Below are 15,793 nucleotides of genomic sequence, written 5' to 3' on the forward strand. Positions count from 1 at the left end.
AGACTCATAGATAAAGAAGACAACAATCTCTCGATACTTTGTACTCTCGATATACTCCAATGCAATAAACTAGAAAGTATGACATAGGGTTTAAACTTTTTGAAGAGTCTGAACCTGAGTAAACTTTGTGTTTCTATTACCATCGTCCCAAAACACCTAGCTTAGAATACCATACCGAGGGATCTACCGGATTTAGCTCCGTTACGTAAGTTGTTTCCCCTCTTCAGGGCGCTATTGTCGAGCTTAGGTGTCATAGGGCATGTCATCAGTGGTGAAGCCATGTTGAGAGGAGTGTGGTCAATTGACCACACAGGTTTTTGGCAAATCCTTTGTACATAAGTAGAAATCATGTAATAAAATTGGTGAAAACACGTGTATTTGACATCACTAATTTGAAATGACATCACGGACTTCTGATCCTGGCACCGCCACTGCATGTCATGGTGTTGTATTCAGGGCTACCTGTGTTATTTTTTGGCAATGTAGTTGTGTGCCTTTAGGCTTTCTTTTTATTCTAGGATCCGATAAATAGATGTTAAAATCCTAAAACAATGCTCTCGGTCAAATGGGGTGGTAAAAGCTTTAACTATTGCAAAAACCAATAAATAGATGTTAAAAGCCTAAAACTACTGCATAAATAGATGTTAAAAGCCTAAAACTGTTAAAAACAATAAAGCATATGAAGCATGTCAGAAGATGCTATATAAAAAAGAAACCTATTGGATTGAAGTCAAACGGGGTGCGATTTTTGACAAAAGTGTAACATGACCTACATATATTTGCTCCAAGCATCTAACGTACAAATATATGTAGGCCATGATACAGAAGTGTGTAACACGACAGTCTATGTTGCACACAAAAATTAATGAAACAAATCCGTGCATGATTGATGAGGTGGCATGGTTGAATAGATAGTTTAGTGCATAAATTGTAACATATGACCACATGCATGACTTGATGACGTGGCATAGTTGCATGAAAAGGAAAATATAGATAGTGGGTTGCAACTATCAGAGAATAGGGGATACCGTTTGACCGTGTACTTTGGTTTGTATTTCATCTGTAGGGGAGAGCAAGGCGAAAATCTGTTTTGAGAGAGAAAATATTACAGTACTCGCATTCAGTAGCTGACAAGTGATACTGTCCTTTTTCCCAGCTTCATCCCATGTCCAAGGAGTTTTTGGAAGCTTATATATACGAAATAATTGAGAGCGGTACCGTACATCCAGACGTGAGCCAAGACAACCCCATCAGTGCGGAGCCGGCTTCTTGTACATGGACGCATCGCGAGACCATGGTAGCAAGCTGTCTGCAACCTGGACCGCTAACCACCACCACCGGAGTAAATCACAGTGCTTCTCTGCGAGCCCCATGTGACCGGGATGATGCATGCATGTTGCCGGAGGAGATGGAATGTTCTCAAGCAAGAGATGGGAAGAGTATGTATGTGCTTGGACGAGCTTCATTGGATCAAAAAGGCTTGGGGACAAAAGGTTTTGGCCCGGCCGGAGCGGAGGGCCTCGTGACGACGTCCACTGATCGCGACCCCTCTCGACCAGGACAAGCTACCGACACTCCGCTTTGGTGCTCGACAACAATTTCCTTTCGTTATCGAGCATTCAGGGTCAGATTACACTCAGGATTTGCAAACATTGCCAGTTTTCTATCGCCGGCTGCCAGGCACAGGGATATTCAGACTAGAGGAAAGGGAGAGGCCAACGGTCCATCTAGAGTGGGGCACGGCGACAGTGCGCGGTAGCTGGCTAGCATAGCATCAGATCATTAACACGTTAACAGTCTCGCCAGCCATCACTGCTGCTGTGACCAGTAGTACTTGCGCATGTGCAAGCGTCCAACGTATCGGCCCACGCACTAAAGCAAAAGCTCTGACATGTGACAGTAATCGTGCCATGGGGGCTGAACGGCATCGAAGACGATAATGATAACTCTCTTGGACAAAGATTACCGCGTGCCTGCAGCGTTAGTTGCATAATGCATGAAACCCAGTTGTATGTGGACAGTCTTTTGGAGCGTCAATCAGCCTACACGCTGCTGCCGCAAGCAAAATCGAGGAAGAAAACTTGAGCATGAAACACTAATCAGTTCACTGGTTCAGGGATAATCCACTGCCAAGCTCGACTTTAGAAGAGATACACGAGAGTGATCCAATAAAGGACTGACAGCCATGTTCAAAAGCGCGGAGGACATGCCATGCCTTTGGATCTACGCAAAAGCTGACGACTGTACGTACTCATACCAAGATTGGTCTGCCAAATGTGTGACATTCCTAGATCCGAAAGGCTGTGGTGCTAAGCAAAGCAGATGCGTTTCATGACAAAGAAATAAAATAAAGCGACAAGGTGGAAAAGACCTAGCACACCTGAGTGATGGATAAGCTGTCTGAAAAGAAATTCACCGCACAAGATTGCAGTAAAAACGTATCCATTCAAGGCCAATTTCAAAACAAAAAAAAACGTATCCATTCAAGACTATGAGGATGGCTCCCATTGGGCTGGCAAAGGCTGGCCCCCAGGACGAGGTAGAGGCCCAGCAAGGCCTACCCGCGAAGTCAGCAGCTTAGGGTTTGGTTCACGCTGCCTGCCGTGGCGCGCGGCGGCACCGCACCGATCTCCTCCCCCGCGAATCGCCTTCGTCCGATTCAAATCCAAGCTGCCATTGCTGGCCCCGATCTCTCGTGTCGGCTCGGCGGCTCCAGAGGAGATGGAATTCCAACCCCGTGGTAGTAGTAAGTCCGATCTCGCTCGCCCCTCCCTCCCGGCGCGCAGGCTGTGTCGCCATTGCTGCTGTTTCATTGCGTTAATGTCTGCGCTATTCATGACCATGGATGGTGTGCCCTATCCTATCCTAGGTATGTCGACGGCTTCGGCGGATAAACGGAAGGGCTCGCCCGGTCAACAGGACGATGATCCCCAGGCCCAAGGTCCCAAGCGATCGAGATATTCAGTCCCGGATGATCTTCCAAAGGTATGGCCAAGGCAACAGAACGCTGAGGAGGATTCCTAGCCGAACACTGATTGATATTCAGTGCCAGCCACTTGACCTAGGCTAAGTGTAAGCTGTGACAACATTATTTTAGGACTCCACTTACTGTTAGTCTCAGTTCAGTTTCATTCCTGCTGCTTAACTGATGACCTCTGCTCACCTGAGGTGCTTCGTCCTTTTCTGGGTCACGAAATCAAAGCCAACTAGTTGAGCAATTTCGATTGAATCTTAGTTGCTGATAAAAAACAAGGCATGATAGAAGCCAGAAGCATACACGTATGCACTTTTTCCTTTTTTTTTTTGAGAACTACACGTACGCACTTTCAGAGCTGCAGAAGCGCAAGTGTGATATTTCACTACACTGTTGAAGTTGTTACTGCAACCATGGTTCTGAATGGGAAGTAGTAGATGGTGCTTCTGCTGCACATTCTGTCCTAGCTTCAAAATTCCCAGTAGAGCATCGGTTTCAGTGTTATACTACCTTTTAGGAACAAGTAATACCGATGTTTACTTGTTTACTAATCAACATTAGGTCACATATTTTTAGGAAAGACACTAATAACACTGTTCTATTGCATATGATCCTACCCCCCCTGGTTAAAGGATCCACTTGCTTAACTTTTCTCCTCTTCTTGTGTTTGCAGGACATCTGGCATCATATACTGTCCCTTCTGCCACTGGCAGATGCTGCGCTAGCTGGCTGTGTGTCTCAAACATTTCTAAGCTCCTGGAGATCCCATCCTAACCTCACCTTAAGTATGGAAACGCTGGGCCTGGATGGACATACATGCAGAGAAGATAAACTGGCACGGGTTTTCACCAAGAGAGTCAACCGCATTATGAGAAAACACTCAGGCGGCGTCAAGACATTCAACCTTAGTTATAATTACCTACGTTCTTTTCTGGACGCCAGTTATCTCAACAGGTGGCTTGAGATTGCTGTTACTCCAGGGATTGAAGAGGTCAAACTTTCAATGCCTCTAGGGCTCACCATGGTTCATTACAAGTTCCCATGCCCGGTTTTATCCAACGGGCGTGGAAACTCGATTCGACATCTTCACCTCAGCCGTTGCGCCTTCCATCCCACGGCCGGGCTTGGTTGCTTGACAAGGCTGTTTCTGTTGGAGGTGCGCATCATGGGAGATGAGTTAGGGCACCTTCTGTCCAATTCTCTTGCTATGGATGAGTTGTGTCTCAATAGTTGTGATAAGATAATTCGCCTCAAGATATCTTGCCTGCTAAATCGGTTCAGCTGCCTGTCAGTGTTTCATTGCAAGTCTCTGGAAGTGATAGAGAATAGAGCTCCAAATCTTTGCTTTGTTCGCATTGATGGCGCCGTAGAGAAACTTCCGATTGGAGATTTATTGCAAATGAAGAGACTGCACATGTTGGATTACTACGAATCTGACATTGTTCATGATGCTCGTTCCAAGCTTCCATTCATTATGCCAAATCTTGAAACCCTCAACCTATCTTCGGCTGGAGAGGTATATTCTCAAACTTTAGTTTTCCCATTATTGTTTTTGCAAGGATGGTTAGCAGTAGATTTGATTGTCAGAGACAGGTGTTGTTTCATATTTATAACAGCAGTCGTGCCATTGAATATGTTTATAACCTTTTTAAGGGAAGAAAGTACTTAACCAATATCTATATGCAGATGTTCAATACGCCAATTTTAGCTGTCAAATTCCTCTTCCTGAAGAACCTGAAGATTGATCTTAATGATGGACAGATGGGGGGCTTTTCCCCATCCTATGATTATTTTTCCCTAGCTTATTTCCTGGATGCTTGTCCTGTCCTGGAGAAGTTTGTCTTGGGTGTAAGTCACTTCTCCTCTAGCTTGCAACCATGATATCAAGTATCTGCATATGCTGCGGAACCATTTAACTCGTGTGTTGCTCCTATGAATGCAGGTATCACAGACTCGAGTAAAGCATGAATTGATTTCTGATGGAGACTTGAACATGAGACAGATGCCAGGACATCTCCATTGCAGCGTCAAGAATATGAGGATAATGGGCTTCTGCTCTGCAAAGAGCATGGTCGAACTAACCTACCATATTCTTGAGAATGCAACCTCGCTCGAGCGCCTTACGCTGGACACCATATACGACAATAGTAGTTATGGAGATGCCGAAAGGTCTTGTGTCGGGAAAATAGGTGAATGCAACCCGAAAAGCAGGAGTATGATCATGCACGCCCACAAAGGGCTGGGGGTTATTGATAAATATATCGTGGACACAGTTCCCTCCATGGTTCAGTTGAGTGTGAAGAAGCTCTGCAGCCGTTGCCATAAAATTAAGTCCAAGGGGTTTAGGTATGAGTATCGGACTACCACTCCCTAGCGTCCTATCGAACGTCTGTTGTACAGTACGATGAATGGGAGCTTCCCATTGAAAATGTGCGTCTTACCCTGGTGGATGTTAGGCTAGTTAATTTTGATTTGTTTCCTGGTATTTGCTTCTTAGAATCATGTGCGGTCTCCTTTTCAAGAACAAGGTGGGCTGTTTTGAAAATAATTTGGTAAATTATGTTTTTTTCCTAATGAATAATCAATAAATTTAATTATGGTTTATTTAGTCAGATCTGTTTTTCCATGATGGAATCATGTTTTTGTGCAATGGAAGCATTCTTTTTTGACAAGACCAAGTGCTTTTGATATCTTATTGTATTTGCCACCGAATGACAATTGTGATGTATTGTCAAAAACTAAGAGTGGCAAAATCAAAATATCAAATTCTAGAGTGGCATAAGCAAAGCGGTCAAAAGCTAGAGTGGCAAAAACAAAGTTTTTCCAAAAAATGTTATCCCGTGGAGGGAAGGAGGTTCTCCTCAAGTCTGTGTTCAAGCTATTCCCACATATGCTCTGTTCGTCTTTAAAATTCTAAAACAATTTGCAAAGTAATCATTCAATGATATCGCATTTTTGGTGGGGCGACTCGATAATCAGAAAAGGATGCATTGGATGGCTTGGTAGAAATTGTGTGTCCCAAACAAGAAGGATGTGTTCTCGTGATATCCTTTGTTTTTTTGCGATGTTGGCTAAGCAAGTGTGGCGTCTCCTTGAGAACCCAAATTCTTTATGTGCCAGTCTTGAGAGACAACTATTTATTTTCTGATGGTGATTTTATTAATGCAAAATTAAAGAAGGGTCCTCTTTTACTTGGCATAGTATTAAGGCAGAAGTCAGTTATCTGAAGCGTGGCTATATACTTATATACGGAGAGTTGGCAATCGACAGAACAATGATATTTGAAAAGATGGGTGGATCCCAAATTTTGTTGATAGAAGAGTTATCTCTCCTAAATGGGTACAATCTCTTGTCTAAGGTTTCTGATCTTATTGATCATATTACGAATAGTTGAGATGACTAGTTTCGATAGCCAATTGATGTTCATCGAGTTCCTTTCACGAAGAATGGTTCATTGTTTGTTCGGCTTAGTGTGCGGAATGTGATATTCACCAACATGGAAGAAAACTTAGATGAATTAATGGGACGGGTCAAACCATTTTCAGTTCTTTTTGGTGTAAGATTTGGAAATTATCTTGTCTGATTAAGGATTTTTTTATTGGCGCGTCTTGCATGGCACTCTTCCTTGTCGTGTTACTCTTGCCAATAGACCTTTAAAAGTTTCGCATATGTGCCCCTTCTCTTCTAAAGGACACGTAAGACACTAAACATCTTTCTTCATATGCCAAAAAGCTAAGGTGCTTTGGAAATGTTTGGGCTGGAAGCAGTGATTAAAAAAACTTGTGAAATTGATCCTGCCGGTGAGGCTTTCCAACGAGGAAATCCAAGATGTTAATCAAATTACTATGAGAATTCACGCCGGGCGATAAACTACTCCCTCCGTTCCTAAATAATTGTCTTTCTAGAGATTTCAACAGGTGACTACATACGGAGCAAAATGAGTGAATCTACACTCTAAAACATGTCTACATACATTCGTATGTTGTAGTTCATTTGAGATGGCTAGAAAGACAATTATTTGGGAACGGAGGGAGTATATATTTCGCTTTCCCCTAATGCTACCATGAAGAAAGGTGCTTGGACCCGGCCACCTGGGTTTTGTTAAACTTAATGTTGATAGTATTTTGATCAGATTTGCTTAGGGGTTTAGCTGGTGCAGTTCTAAGAGAAGCTAGCTTGCAATTCATTGCTTCGTTAACTTGAAAATTGATTGGTGCAATGGTTTCTCGACTGCCAAGGCTCTAGCATTACGATTTGGCCTTCCTCTTGCGCAATGGGCGGATTGTAATCGATTGTTATGAGAAACCTCGAAGGAGGCTCTCTCTTTCTCTCTCCCGTTGGTGCCCCCCGCGTCGCCCTTCCCGAGCGAGGCGACCGGGGCGGCTCCCCACCCCCCTCCCCGCGAGTTCCCGCCCCCCTTCCCCCTCGCCGCTGCCGCCAGCGGGCACGGCCGGGCGTTGCCCGCGCGGCGCCCCGCGGTCCGGCGGTGGCGGCCCTCCTTCTTCCCCCGTCGCTGGACCCCGGCTCGGGTGAGCGGTTCTGGCGGCGGAGCCCTTCGGCCGGCGGCGTTCCGACGCGGATCTGGACGGCGGCGGTGCGGTGGCGTTGTCCCTTGGCGGCAGTGACGGCCCATGGCTTGCGGCGGCCGGCGGCGCCCGGCTGGCCCAGATCTAGGCCATACGGGCCCGATCTGCGTCGGGGCGGGCCTGCCGGGTGGCCGCGATGGGCTGTTCTCCGGTGGTTTCCGGCGAGCTCCTCACGACAAGGACGACGGCTGCTGTGCCACGACTGCTGCAGCACTGCGGCGGAGCTTCACGGGCCCATGTTGGGCCTGGCCAGACAGGGGGTCTGGTGTGCCTCTGCTGCTATGTCCGGTCTGCTACCGCCTGTGCTGGTGGAGGTTGTTCCCTCCCTCGTGGCTGCGGTGCTGCCGATCCTTGTCTTCGGGTGTCTCGTTTGGATCTAGCCGGCTTCGCTTCGTTGGCCGTGGTGAGACGACGGCGGTGTCCTCGTGATTGTTGGCGCATGTTGGTGGACGGCGGGTGTGGTGGAGCCGAAGGTTGGTCCTGGGTGGTGGGTGCGAGAGGTCGGGAGAAATCCATGTCGGGTCTTGCCGGCACCAACCCGGTGACGCCTGCGGGCGCCGCCATCCTTCTTGAAGGGTGTCGGGTGACCCTCTCCCCCCCCTACCCTCCGTGTGCCAGGAGAAATCCTAGGATTCGTCCGGGCAGCAGCGTCGTCATCGTCGCATTCCTTCTTGAAGGTGGTGCTTGGTACACGACAACTCGGTGGCTTTGGAGCGTGGTGGCTATCTTCGGTGGGCGCAGCGATCGCGGCGTGCCGTAGCTTTCGTTGATCCGGCGTTGTTGGCATTTCTTCTCTTATTTTCTCTTGTTATTTCTTTTGGGCGTGCTTGTGCTATTTGCCCCAGCGTGGCTCGAATTGTTGTATCGGGTGGTTGCCATGTCAATATAGCGGGGCGGAAGCCTATTTCGATAATCGATTGTTATCATAGTCTTATTAACCGGAAAATTGATCAATTTTTTATGATTGTTATCATAGCTCTTGTGATTTTTCTATCACTACTTTTGAATATTGTAATAGGGAAGCTAATAAGGTTGCTCATGAGCTTGCAAGATTAGCTAGATGTTCTGCAACCTATGATTGGTTTGAGGAGCCCATGACCAAAATTGCATCAATCTTAATATATGATGAAAGTGTTATTTCTATCTAGTAAAGTGGGTTTGTTAAAAAAAACTAGTATTCCTCATTTTTTTTAGAAAAGGAGGATGACCCCCGGCCTCTGCATCTGGTAGATGCATACGACCACTTTATTGATTATTCTCAAGGACCTTACAAAGTATTACAACAATATGCCTGAATCCGCCATCTTGGCAACAATTGCCGCTACTCCTATCCAAATGATGAAGGCGTGCTAGCTGGGCCACTACCCAGACCACTCATCTAAGCCTAACATCAAAATGATGAAGGGGTGCTAACTCGGCCACTACCCAGACCACTCACCTAAGCATAACATCAAAAGCCGGAAGCCCCGGCCGAGCCACATACCGGGTCTGGGGTACAAACCGGTCCGACACCCTCGTGTGTCATCGCCGCCATCTTCCACAGGTCCGTCTTCAGAGCAAAAATTGAGGCTTCTACCTTGTCTGGCCACTCAGCCATCGACGTCACCACGACAACAGACAGCTTCGTCCTCCTACGCGAGTCCATCGCCACACATCGGACGCCGAATCTCCACTGCGCCACGCCGCCGAGATACGCCGCCATCAATGAGTAGGATGAAGCACCGCTCCGCCGAGTCCGGCAGGGCTGCTGAAGACCAAGCACCGTGGAAGGACTCCGAGGGTGAGCACATAGGCGGCAGAGCGCCAACTCACCGCCACCAGTCGAACTCCGACCACACCACCAACCGCCGCCAAGCAACCAAAGCATCACATCCATCCCAAGCTCACCACGAATGACACCCCCAAGAGGGTGACGACGCCCGGAGCGCCGCTGTCGCTCGATCCAGCAAGGATTTGGGCTTTCGCCCGGCATACGAGCTAGGTGGAAGGAAGAGGGGAAGGAGGCAACCTGGACGGCGCCTACAAGAAGGGTACGGCGCCCTCGGGCGTCGCCGTCGTCGTGACCAGCACTGCTAGCCTCGGATTTCTCCGGAGCCACCTCCCACCTCCAGCCGCCAAACAGGTACAACTCCGACGACAAAGGCCGCTCAAAGCAGGACCATCGGAGGCAGCCCTGGTTGAAGTAGACGGAGGCCTTCAGATCTGGATCGGGCGCCGCCTAGATGCCCGCACCACAGCCGCCACCTGCCGCCGCCTCGCCGCCCCCGCGGCCGAGGAAGAACGGCCAGCACCAACGAGCACCGGTTACCGCAGACCCGGCGTCGATCCACCAGCCGAGGCCGCCGCCACGGATCCAAAGCCCCCCGAGGAAGAACGGGGCGGCCAGATCCTCGCCGCCACCTTCACCGGCGGCCACCTCCGATGGCGACGAGGGAGAGGAGAGGTGGGGGAGAGGGCCGACGGCGGGCTAGGGTTACGCCGCCCGAGTCGCCCTTGTTCCTCATGAGAGATGGAAGAACTAATTTTCTGATATCCCTCCATCGCATAATATAAAAGAATCTAGTGTCGTCGCGTTGCCAGTTTCCTCTCAAACTCTCTGCTATAATACGAGAGAGGCGCCTAGGAGGCACATTCAGTACTTGGTTCTTCCACCGGCGATCTCGCCGCTCCTCCTCGCCTCCGATGGCCACTTATTAGGCCTCAGAGGTGGGGAGGAGCTCCGGAGTTCCGCAGGCGTGTAGATAAGTTCCAAGAGACGCCGTTGAGACGACAACGACGACAACGTCGCATCGCCAATAAGTTGCTCCGGCTACATCCGCGTTTTATCAGAGGTCAAATCTTCGACGGGGTGCTTGTCGGTGTCCAGTTCCTCCTACTCTTGTCTTGCTTCGGCGTCATTCTTTCGGGCGATGTCGAGGAGTATGCAGGGGCGGGTGGCTTTTGGAGCGGGTTTTGTTTGAAAGCGCAGTTGGATGCGACGCTAATGGCATCACAGGTTGGATGAAGTCGTTGGCTGGCATCAGTTCAAGGCCGAGGAGGAAGGGTTTGGCCGCCTTCTGCAAGGCGGATGGGCGTTGTCCCCATGCCCAAGATCGAAGGAGCCCAGAGAGCGCGGCCAAGACGGTCATGCCTCCGGCCGAGAGATGATTTGAGATCAGACCCGCTTTGCAGAGCCGATGGCTACTAGAGCTCGTCAACGCCATTGTGCAAGGGGTTTTGGATATTTTGGATATTTCAATGTAGACTACATTCACAAATATAAGATGTTTTGGATATTTCAATGTGAATTACATGCAGACTGAAATGAGTAAACAAACACACTAGAATATGTCTATATACGTTCGATTCAGAAAAAAATTAGCACATCTTGTATTTGTGAACGGAGGAAGTATCAGTTTGCTACTATAGGACGAGAACAAGTCGACAAATGAGGAGAATCAGCCTGGCTTTACATTTCAATGCCAATATGCCATAGTATTCACCTCATGCTTTTCTGCTTAGTCAACTCACGCCTTTTGCTCATAAAAAGCAGTATGGCACCATGCTTGCTAAAATCGGAATACTCGAATAGTCAAAAACCTTGCTGATATATCATCCGTCACAGAAAGCATTGATTTCGTGAAAATGTAAGTAATATTTTCTCAAGAAAGCAAGCATTTTCTGTAAACACTTCCAAGGAAATTATTTGTGAAACTAATAAACCTGATGAATTGAAGTATTCATGATTGACATTTACAACCTGATGAATTGAAGTATTAATAATTGACATTTACACTAAGTGTCACAGGAAACAGAACAGACTGACAGTAGACTAGTGGGGCAATGAGGCATGACCAAGAATGTTCATCTGCAGTGATAGATTTCTGTCGTCGAGTTTGTCTTTCCAACAAAGGCGACCCAGTTCATGAATTATTCCACCCACAATCTTTTGAGAAACCCATAACATCATTAATCTATGTCCCACACACTACCTTGGTTTCTTTCAATTTTATGCAGGGGCTTGGGAATCACACAACAGGTTTGGGGCAGGTGCTATATACCAGATACTCATCTTGACCCATCTGATCTACCAGTACGAAGACATTCCACAAATTATAACTAGTAATTACAGCAGGATTCCACCTGATACAACACGGAAACCATGAAATTGTCTATTCAGTTTGAGACCTCTCCTGCAGTCACACAATCATTCCCCAGCCACTTCTCCAACAGAACAAACTATTGTACATAATGTAGGGAAGCCACTAGAATATCCTTAAGATCATATACTGTTTGGTCGGTTTCGGAGTTGGAGTTGGCCTCTTATTTGAGTCAGGATAATTATTTGCTAGTTTATCCTACAAAGAACATGTGTCATCTCAGCAAGAATGAATAAACCAGTTTACCACAGAGATGTGGCTAGCTGGGAATGAGCCCAGCCACATGCAAGTACTCCATCCGTCCACAAATAAGCGAACATATAGAAATTTTAGGACAGATAATGGAGTGGAGTAAATGCACTGGGAAGGTGCAAGCCACCATCTCTCTCCTCTTTAATTACCCCACCTCCAATGAGCTAAGTGCATGCAGAAAGTGAGGAGACCATGTGTTGAATGTTATTGGTCTTAATTACCGTGTGATGAGAGAGAAGCATTGTGTTTCTACTTTAAAATGCATTGCGAAGATAGAAGTACACTCTTTTGTGGACTATTTTTGAATGTCAAACGTCCACGAGGGAGTAGATGATTTCACTCTATCCTTTTACCCTCTACCCTCATGTCCTGAGACGCGCTCACTCCTTTTGCCCTCCCCTCCCTCCCATTCTTTTCCTCAATGTGGCAAATACCAAACTAGCTGCACAATGGAGTACAGATAAAGAAGAAGAGACTACTGTTCAGAGTTAATAGTGCCCTGATAGTGATAGTGCATGTGTAGAAGGTTTGTGTTGAACAATTGATAGCCGAGTTCACATGAAACAAATCAATGCATTTATAAGCTCTGTGAAGTATGTAAAAAAGTGAAAATAACTGTAGTAGATATAGTGCAAAGTTATTCCTGCAGACTTTACTATCACGCCTAACTAGCTACTAATCCAATTACCAGAACAATTTTACCACCAACCATGGTGTCAAGAAATAGAATGGGATTATACATCCTTCACAGGATCAGCAAAATTCAAGTGTGCAGCTGTTCATTGTATCTATTTTAACTCTTGAGTTACACAAAATGATTCATCACAATTTGCAACAAATGTTCAAACAAACTCTACTTCAATCACACAAACTCAACCAATTGGTCATATTTTATCAAGTACTCCCTCCGTCCGGAAATACTTGTCATCAAAATGAATAAAAGGGGATGTATCTAGATGTATTTTAGTTCTACATACATCCCTTTTTGTCCATTTTGATGACAAGTATTTTCGGACGGAGGGAGTAGAAATAAAGGCCAAGCTTACAGCATATGCTAAGACTCGAATTTCATTTAGTAATCCACACATACTATTTACCTGTCTCTTCTATAAAGATAGGGCCTGATCATTTACTGAAGTAACACATCGTGTGTAACCTTTCTTCTATCTAGAGAATGGCCACCCATTATTGGAAAAGAAAAAGAGAGAGACAATACCCAAGCCCCCCAAAAGCAAGCATCACCTGTAAGTTCTAACAAGCAAACAACATTTCAAGCTGTTCAATGCCACATTTGAGTTAGTTATTTTCTGCAACAAGTCATTTCAGGCGAAGAGAGACAGGTATAAACAGTCCTAATTATGCTCCCAAAAGTATGGCCAAGGAAAAATAAATAAGGGATACACAAGATAATACAATGCCGAGACATTCCAAAATGTTTAGGGACATGACAGGGCATTTGGAAATGTATACGGCATCTGCCATCATGATCAGATAAATTTCAACAACAATACAGAAACAGAAATATAATGTTCAGCCCAGGTCCCATCAATATCAGATTGGTACATCACAAGTTCACAACCAACCCTTATTGGAAGCAAAACAGAACAGAAACGACCTAGGTTTCGAGGAAGACCTGCGGCGCGCGGATCACTCGGAAATGGCGTCGGCGGAGGCGGAGGCGGCGGCGAGCTCCTGCTGCTGGAGGCGCTCGAGCGCCTTGTGGTGCGCCCAGGTCTCGAGGGTGAGGTCGGGCTTGGCGTTGAGCCCGACGCCGAGGATGACGACGGTGAGGAAGGAGGTGACGTAGCAGGGGAGCTCCCAGTCCTCCCACTTGCGCGACTCGCCCGGCGGCGGCGGCGTGCGGTTCATCGGGTACCCCTTGGGCCGCACCTCGTGGCCGGGCGTCGTCCACCGGCCCCCGCCGTCGCCGTGCCCGCCGCGGAGGCGCGCCGCCGCGCGCAGCCGCGCCCGCAGCATCCCTCCCGCCGCCGACGAGATCGCCCGCATCGAGCCCGGCTGGTGCGCGTGTGCGAGGTGGGGGATTTGGAGATCGGAGAGAGAGGGGTCGCCGATTTGGGGGCTGCTGATCTGCGGAGACGAGGAGGTTGGCTGGGGTGTGGACGCTGCAGAGAGTGGTGTAAGTGGGCTGTACTCGGTCAGTGTTGGGCTGCGCTATGAAGAAGTGGGTGATCTTTGCTGGGCCGGAGGTTGTAACGTATAGCAAGTAATATTTTCACTAAGGACTGCCGAAACAAAAAACTAAGGACTGCCAAAAAAAAGATGAGAATTCCTTCTCCAAATGAGATGTGAATATGCTTCAAGCATATGTTTTTTCAATATTAGATTTGTGTGTCATTTACTACAGTACATTTAGTCGGGTTGTTCACTCAGATACTATAGCTCTACCCTCTCCAAAAAAATTAAGAACTTTATATGTAAAAATGCACAAGAATATGCTTTAAGATTGTTTTATAAAAAATAGCTACACATGTGAATTATTTCCTAGATTTTGGTCGGCTCTTCACCTTGGTACTACGGCTGTTCTTTTGCGAGTCGCGATTTAATAAAGCTGGCCATATTTTTTCAACAAAAACTACTGTGCAACAGATGTTAGTTAATCTCAAATACTGATAAGAAATTCCTTTGTCAATATATCAGTAAAAAAAGTTCTAGAAACTTCTACGCTCACATCTGAAAAATGGATGATAGCTCCATCTACTTGACTTGGCTTTTCATAGGGGAGAAATCATTCTGGAGTATGACAAAAATAGGGCAAAACACAAGGTATTAATCAACTCTTTCAAACTGCCACAGCATACTAAGCTTCAATATTCGTCCATTTTAGGTGGAAGGTTCACTTGAACAAGTACTGACAAGTGCAAATCGGCTCACATTGAATCAGCTTTACAGTCTTGAATTCAAGAACAGAACACAGCCCAGCCAGGGAATCTCCTCCATATATGCAGACAGCAGAAATGAGTACAGCATGCTGTTTGGGATTGGATCGTTTATTTATACACTTCCCAAAAGAATACTCCATGTTTGCAGACAGCAGAAATCAACAAAGTGTGCTGTTTTGAATTGGGATCTTTTATTTAAAGATATGACACAAGAATCGTGGCTTATTAATCGTGGATACATGATACATATCGACATAAGGGTGAGATTCAGCTGGTCTGCTATTGAACATCCAGCGACTGCCAGTCGTGGAACGACAGCCCGTCAATAGTGGATGGCCGGAAGAGGAGCGGGTTAACATCCCACCCTTTCAGGCTTCCTCTCCACCATCTCATGCTGACATTGTCAACCTCCAGGCCTGAGATGTGCTCCAGCATCATACCGCCAGTCTTGTGCTTCACCATCTTCTGACATCCAGGTCTGTAGTCATACAGGCCCCCAGTGTAGTTTGTCCACCTCTTGTAGGTCAGGTCGACATTCTGGAACTTCAAGTTGCGAAGCAAGCCATGCTTCGATCCAGCCAGGAAAACACCGTTTTCTGATATTGATGAGATGTTGATGAAGCGAACATCTGAAATGGTGCCTTCTTTGGAATCAGGGTGCCTTGGACAGGTAGTGATGTAGATCGGTTCAGCTCTCCCCCACCATGAAGGATGGTAGTACCTAGTGCGCATTTTGATATTTGAAAATATCACATCACTAACGTTCCCTGCAAAATTATGTATCTCTAAATCAGGATGCTTAAATGACCCACTAATTAAAGCAATAGCTCAAAGTACAACATACTGTATGTAAAATTTCAAGGTGCCAAACCAATTCAACACTTTATCCAGAGACAAATTTAAGCCCAAGCACTACCTGTTAATTATTACCTATTGCTTGGG

The 15,793-nt window shown here is 46.7% G+C and overlaps 3 protein-coding genes across 4 annotated transcripts in view; 1 reads left to right on the forward strand and 2 right to left on the reverse strand.

Moving 5' to 3' along the window:
- The first annotated feature begins 2,628 nt into the window (after positions 1-2,628).
- LOC119305762 lies at positions 2,629-5,635 on the forward strand. The gene is made up of 5 exons (XM_037582197.1): positions 2,629-2,746; positions 2,870-2,985; positions 3,648-4,490; positions 4,661-4,822; positions 4,917-5,635. The coding sequence occupies exons 1-5, from the start codon at positions 2,722-2,724 to the stop codon at positions 5,346-5,348; spliced, it is 1,578 nt and encodes a 525-aa protein (XP_037438094.1). The 5' UTR covers positions 2,629-2,721; the 3' UTR covers positions 5,349-5,635.
- Positions 5,636-13,294: 7,659 nt separating this feature from the next.
- On the reverse strand, positions 13,295-14,080 carry LOC119310818. Its single transcript, XM_037586435.1, has one exon. The coding sequence runs from the start codon at positions 13,956-13,958 to the stop codon at positions 13,599-13,601; it is 360 nt and encodes a 119-aa protein (XP_037442332.1). The 5' UTR covers positions 13,959-14,080; the 3' UTR covers positions 13,295-13,598.
- Positions 14,081-14,943: 863 nt separating this feature from the next.
- LOC119310819 (exopolygalacturonase-like) overlaps positions 14,944-15,793 on the reverse strand; it is a 2,807-nt gene continuing 1,957 nt past the window's right edge. For both annotated transcript variants that reach the window (XM_037586437.1, XM_037586436.1), the window contains exon 3: positions 14,944-15,618. In XM_037586437.1, the coding sequence (XP_037442334.1) occupies positions 15,131-15,618 (488 nt within the window). In that variant the 3' untranslated portion in view covers positions 14,944-15,130. The remainder of the gene's footprint in view (positions 15,619-15,793) is intronic.

This window comes from Triticum dicoccoides, chromosome 5B (assembly GCF_002162155.2).
Source record: "Triticum dicoccoides isolate Atlit2015 ecotype Zavitan chromosome 5B, WEW_v2.0, whole genome shotgun sequence".
Classification (NCBI taxonomy): Eukaryota; Viridiplantae; Streptophyta; class Magnoliopsida; order Poales; family Poaceae; genus Triticum; species Triticum dicoccoides.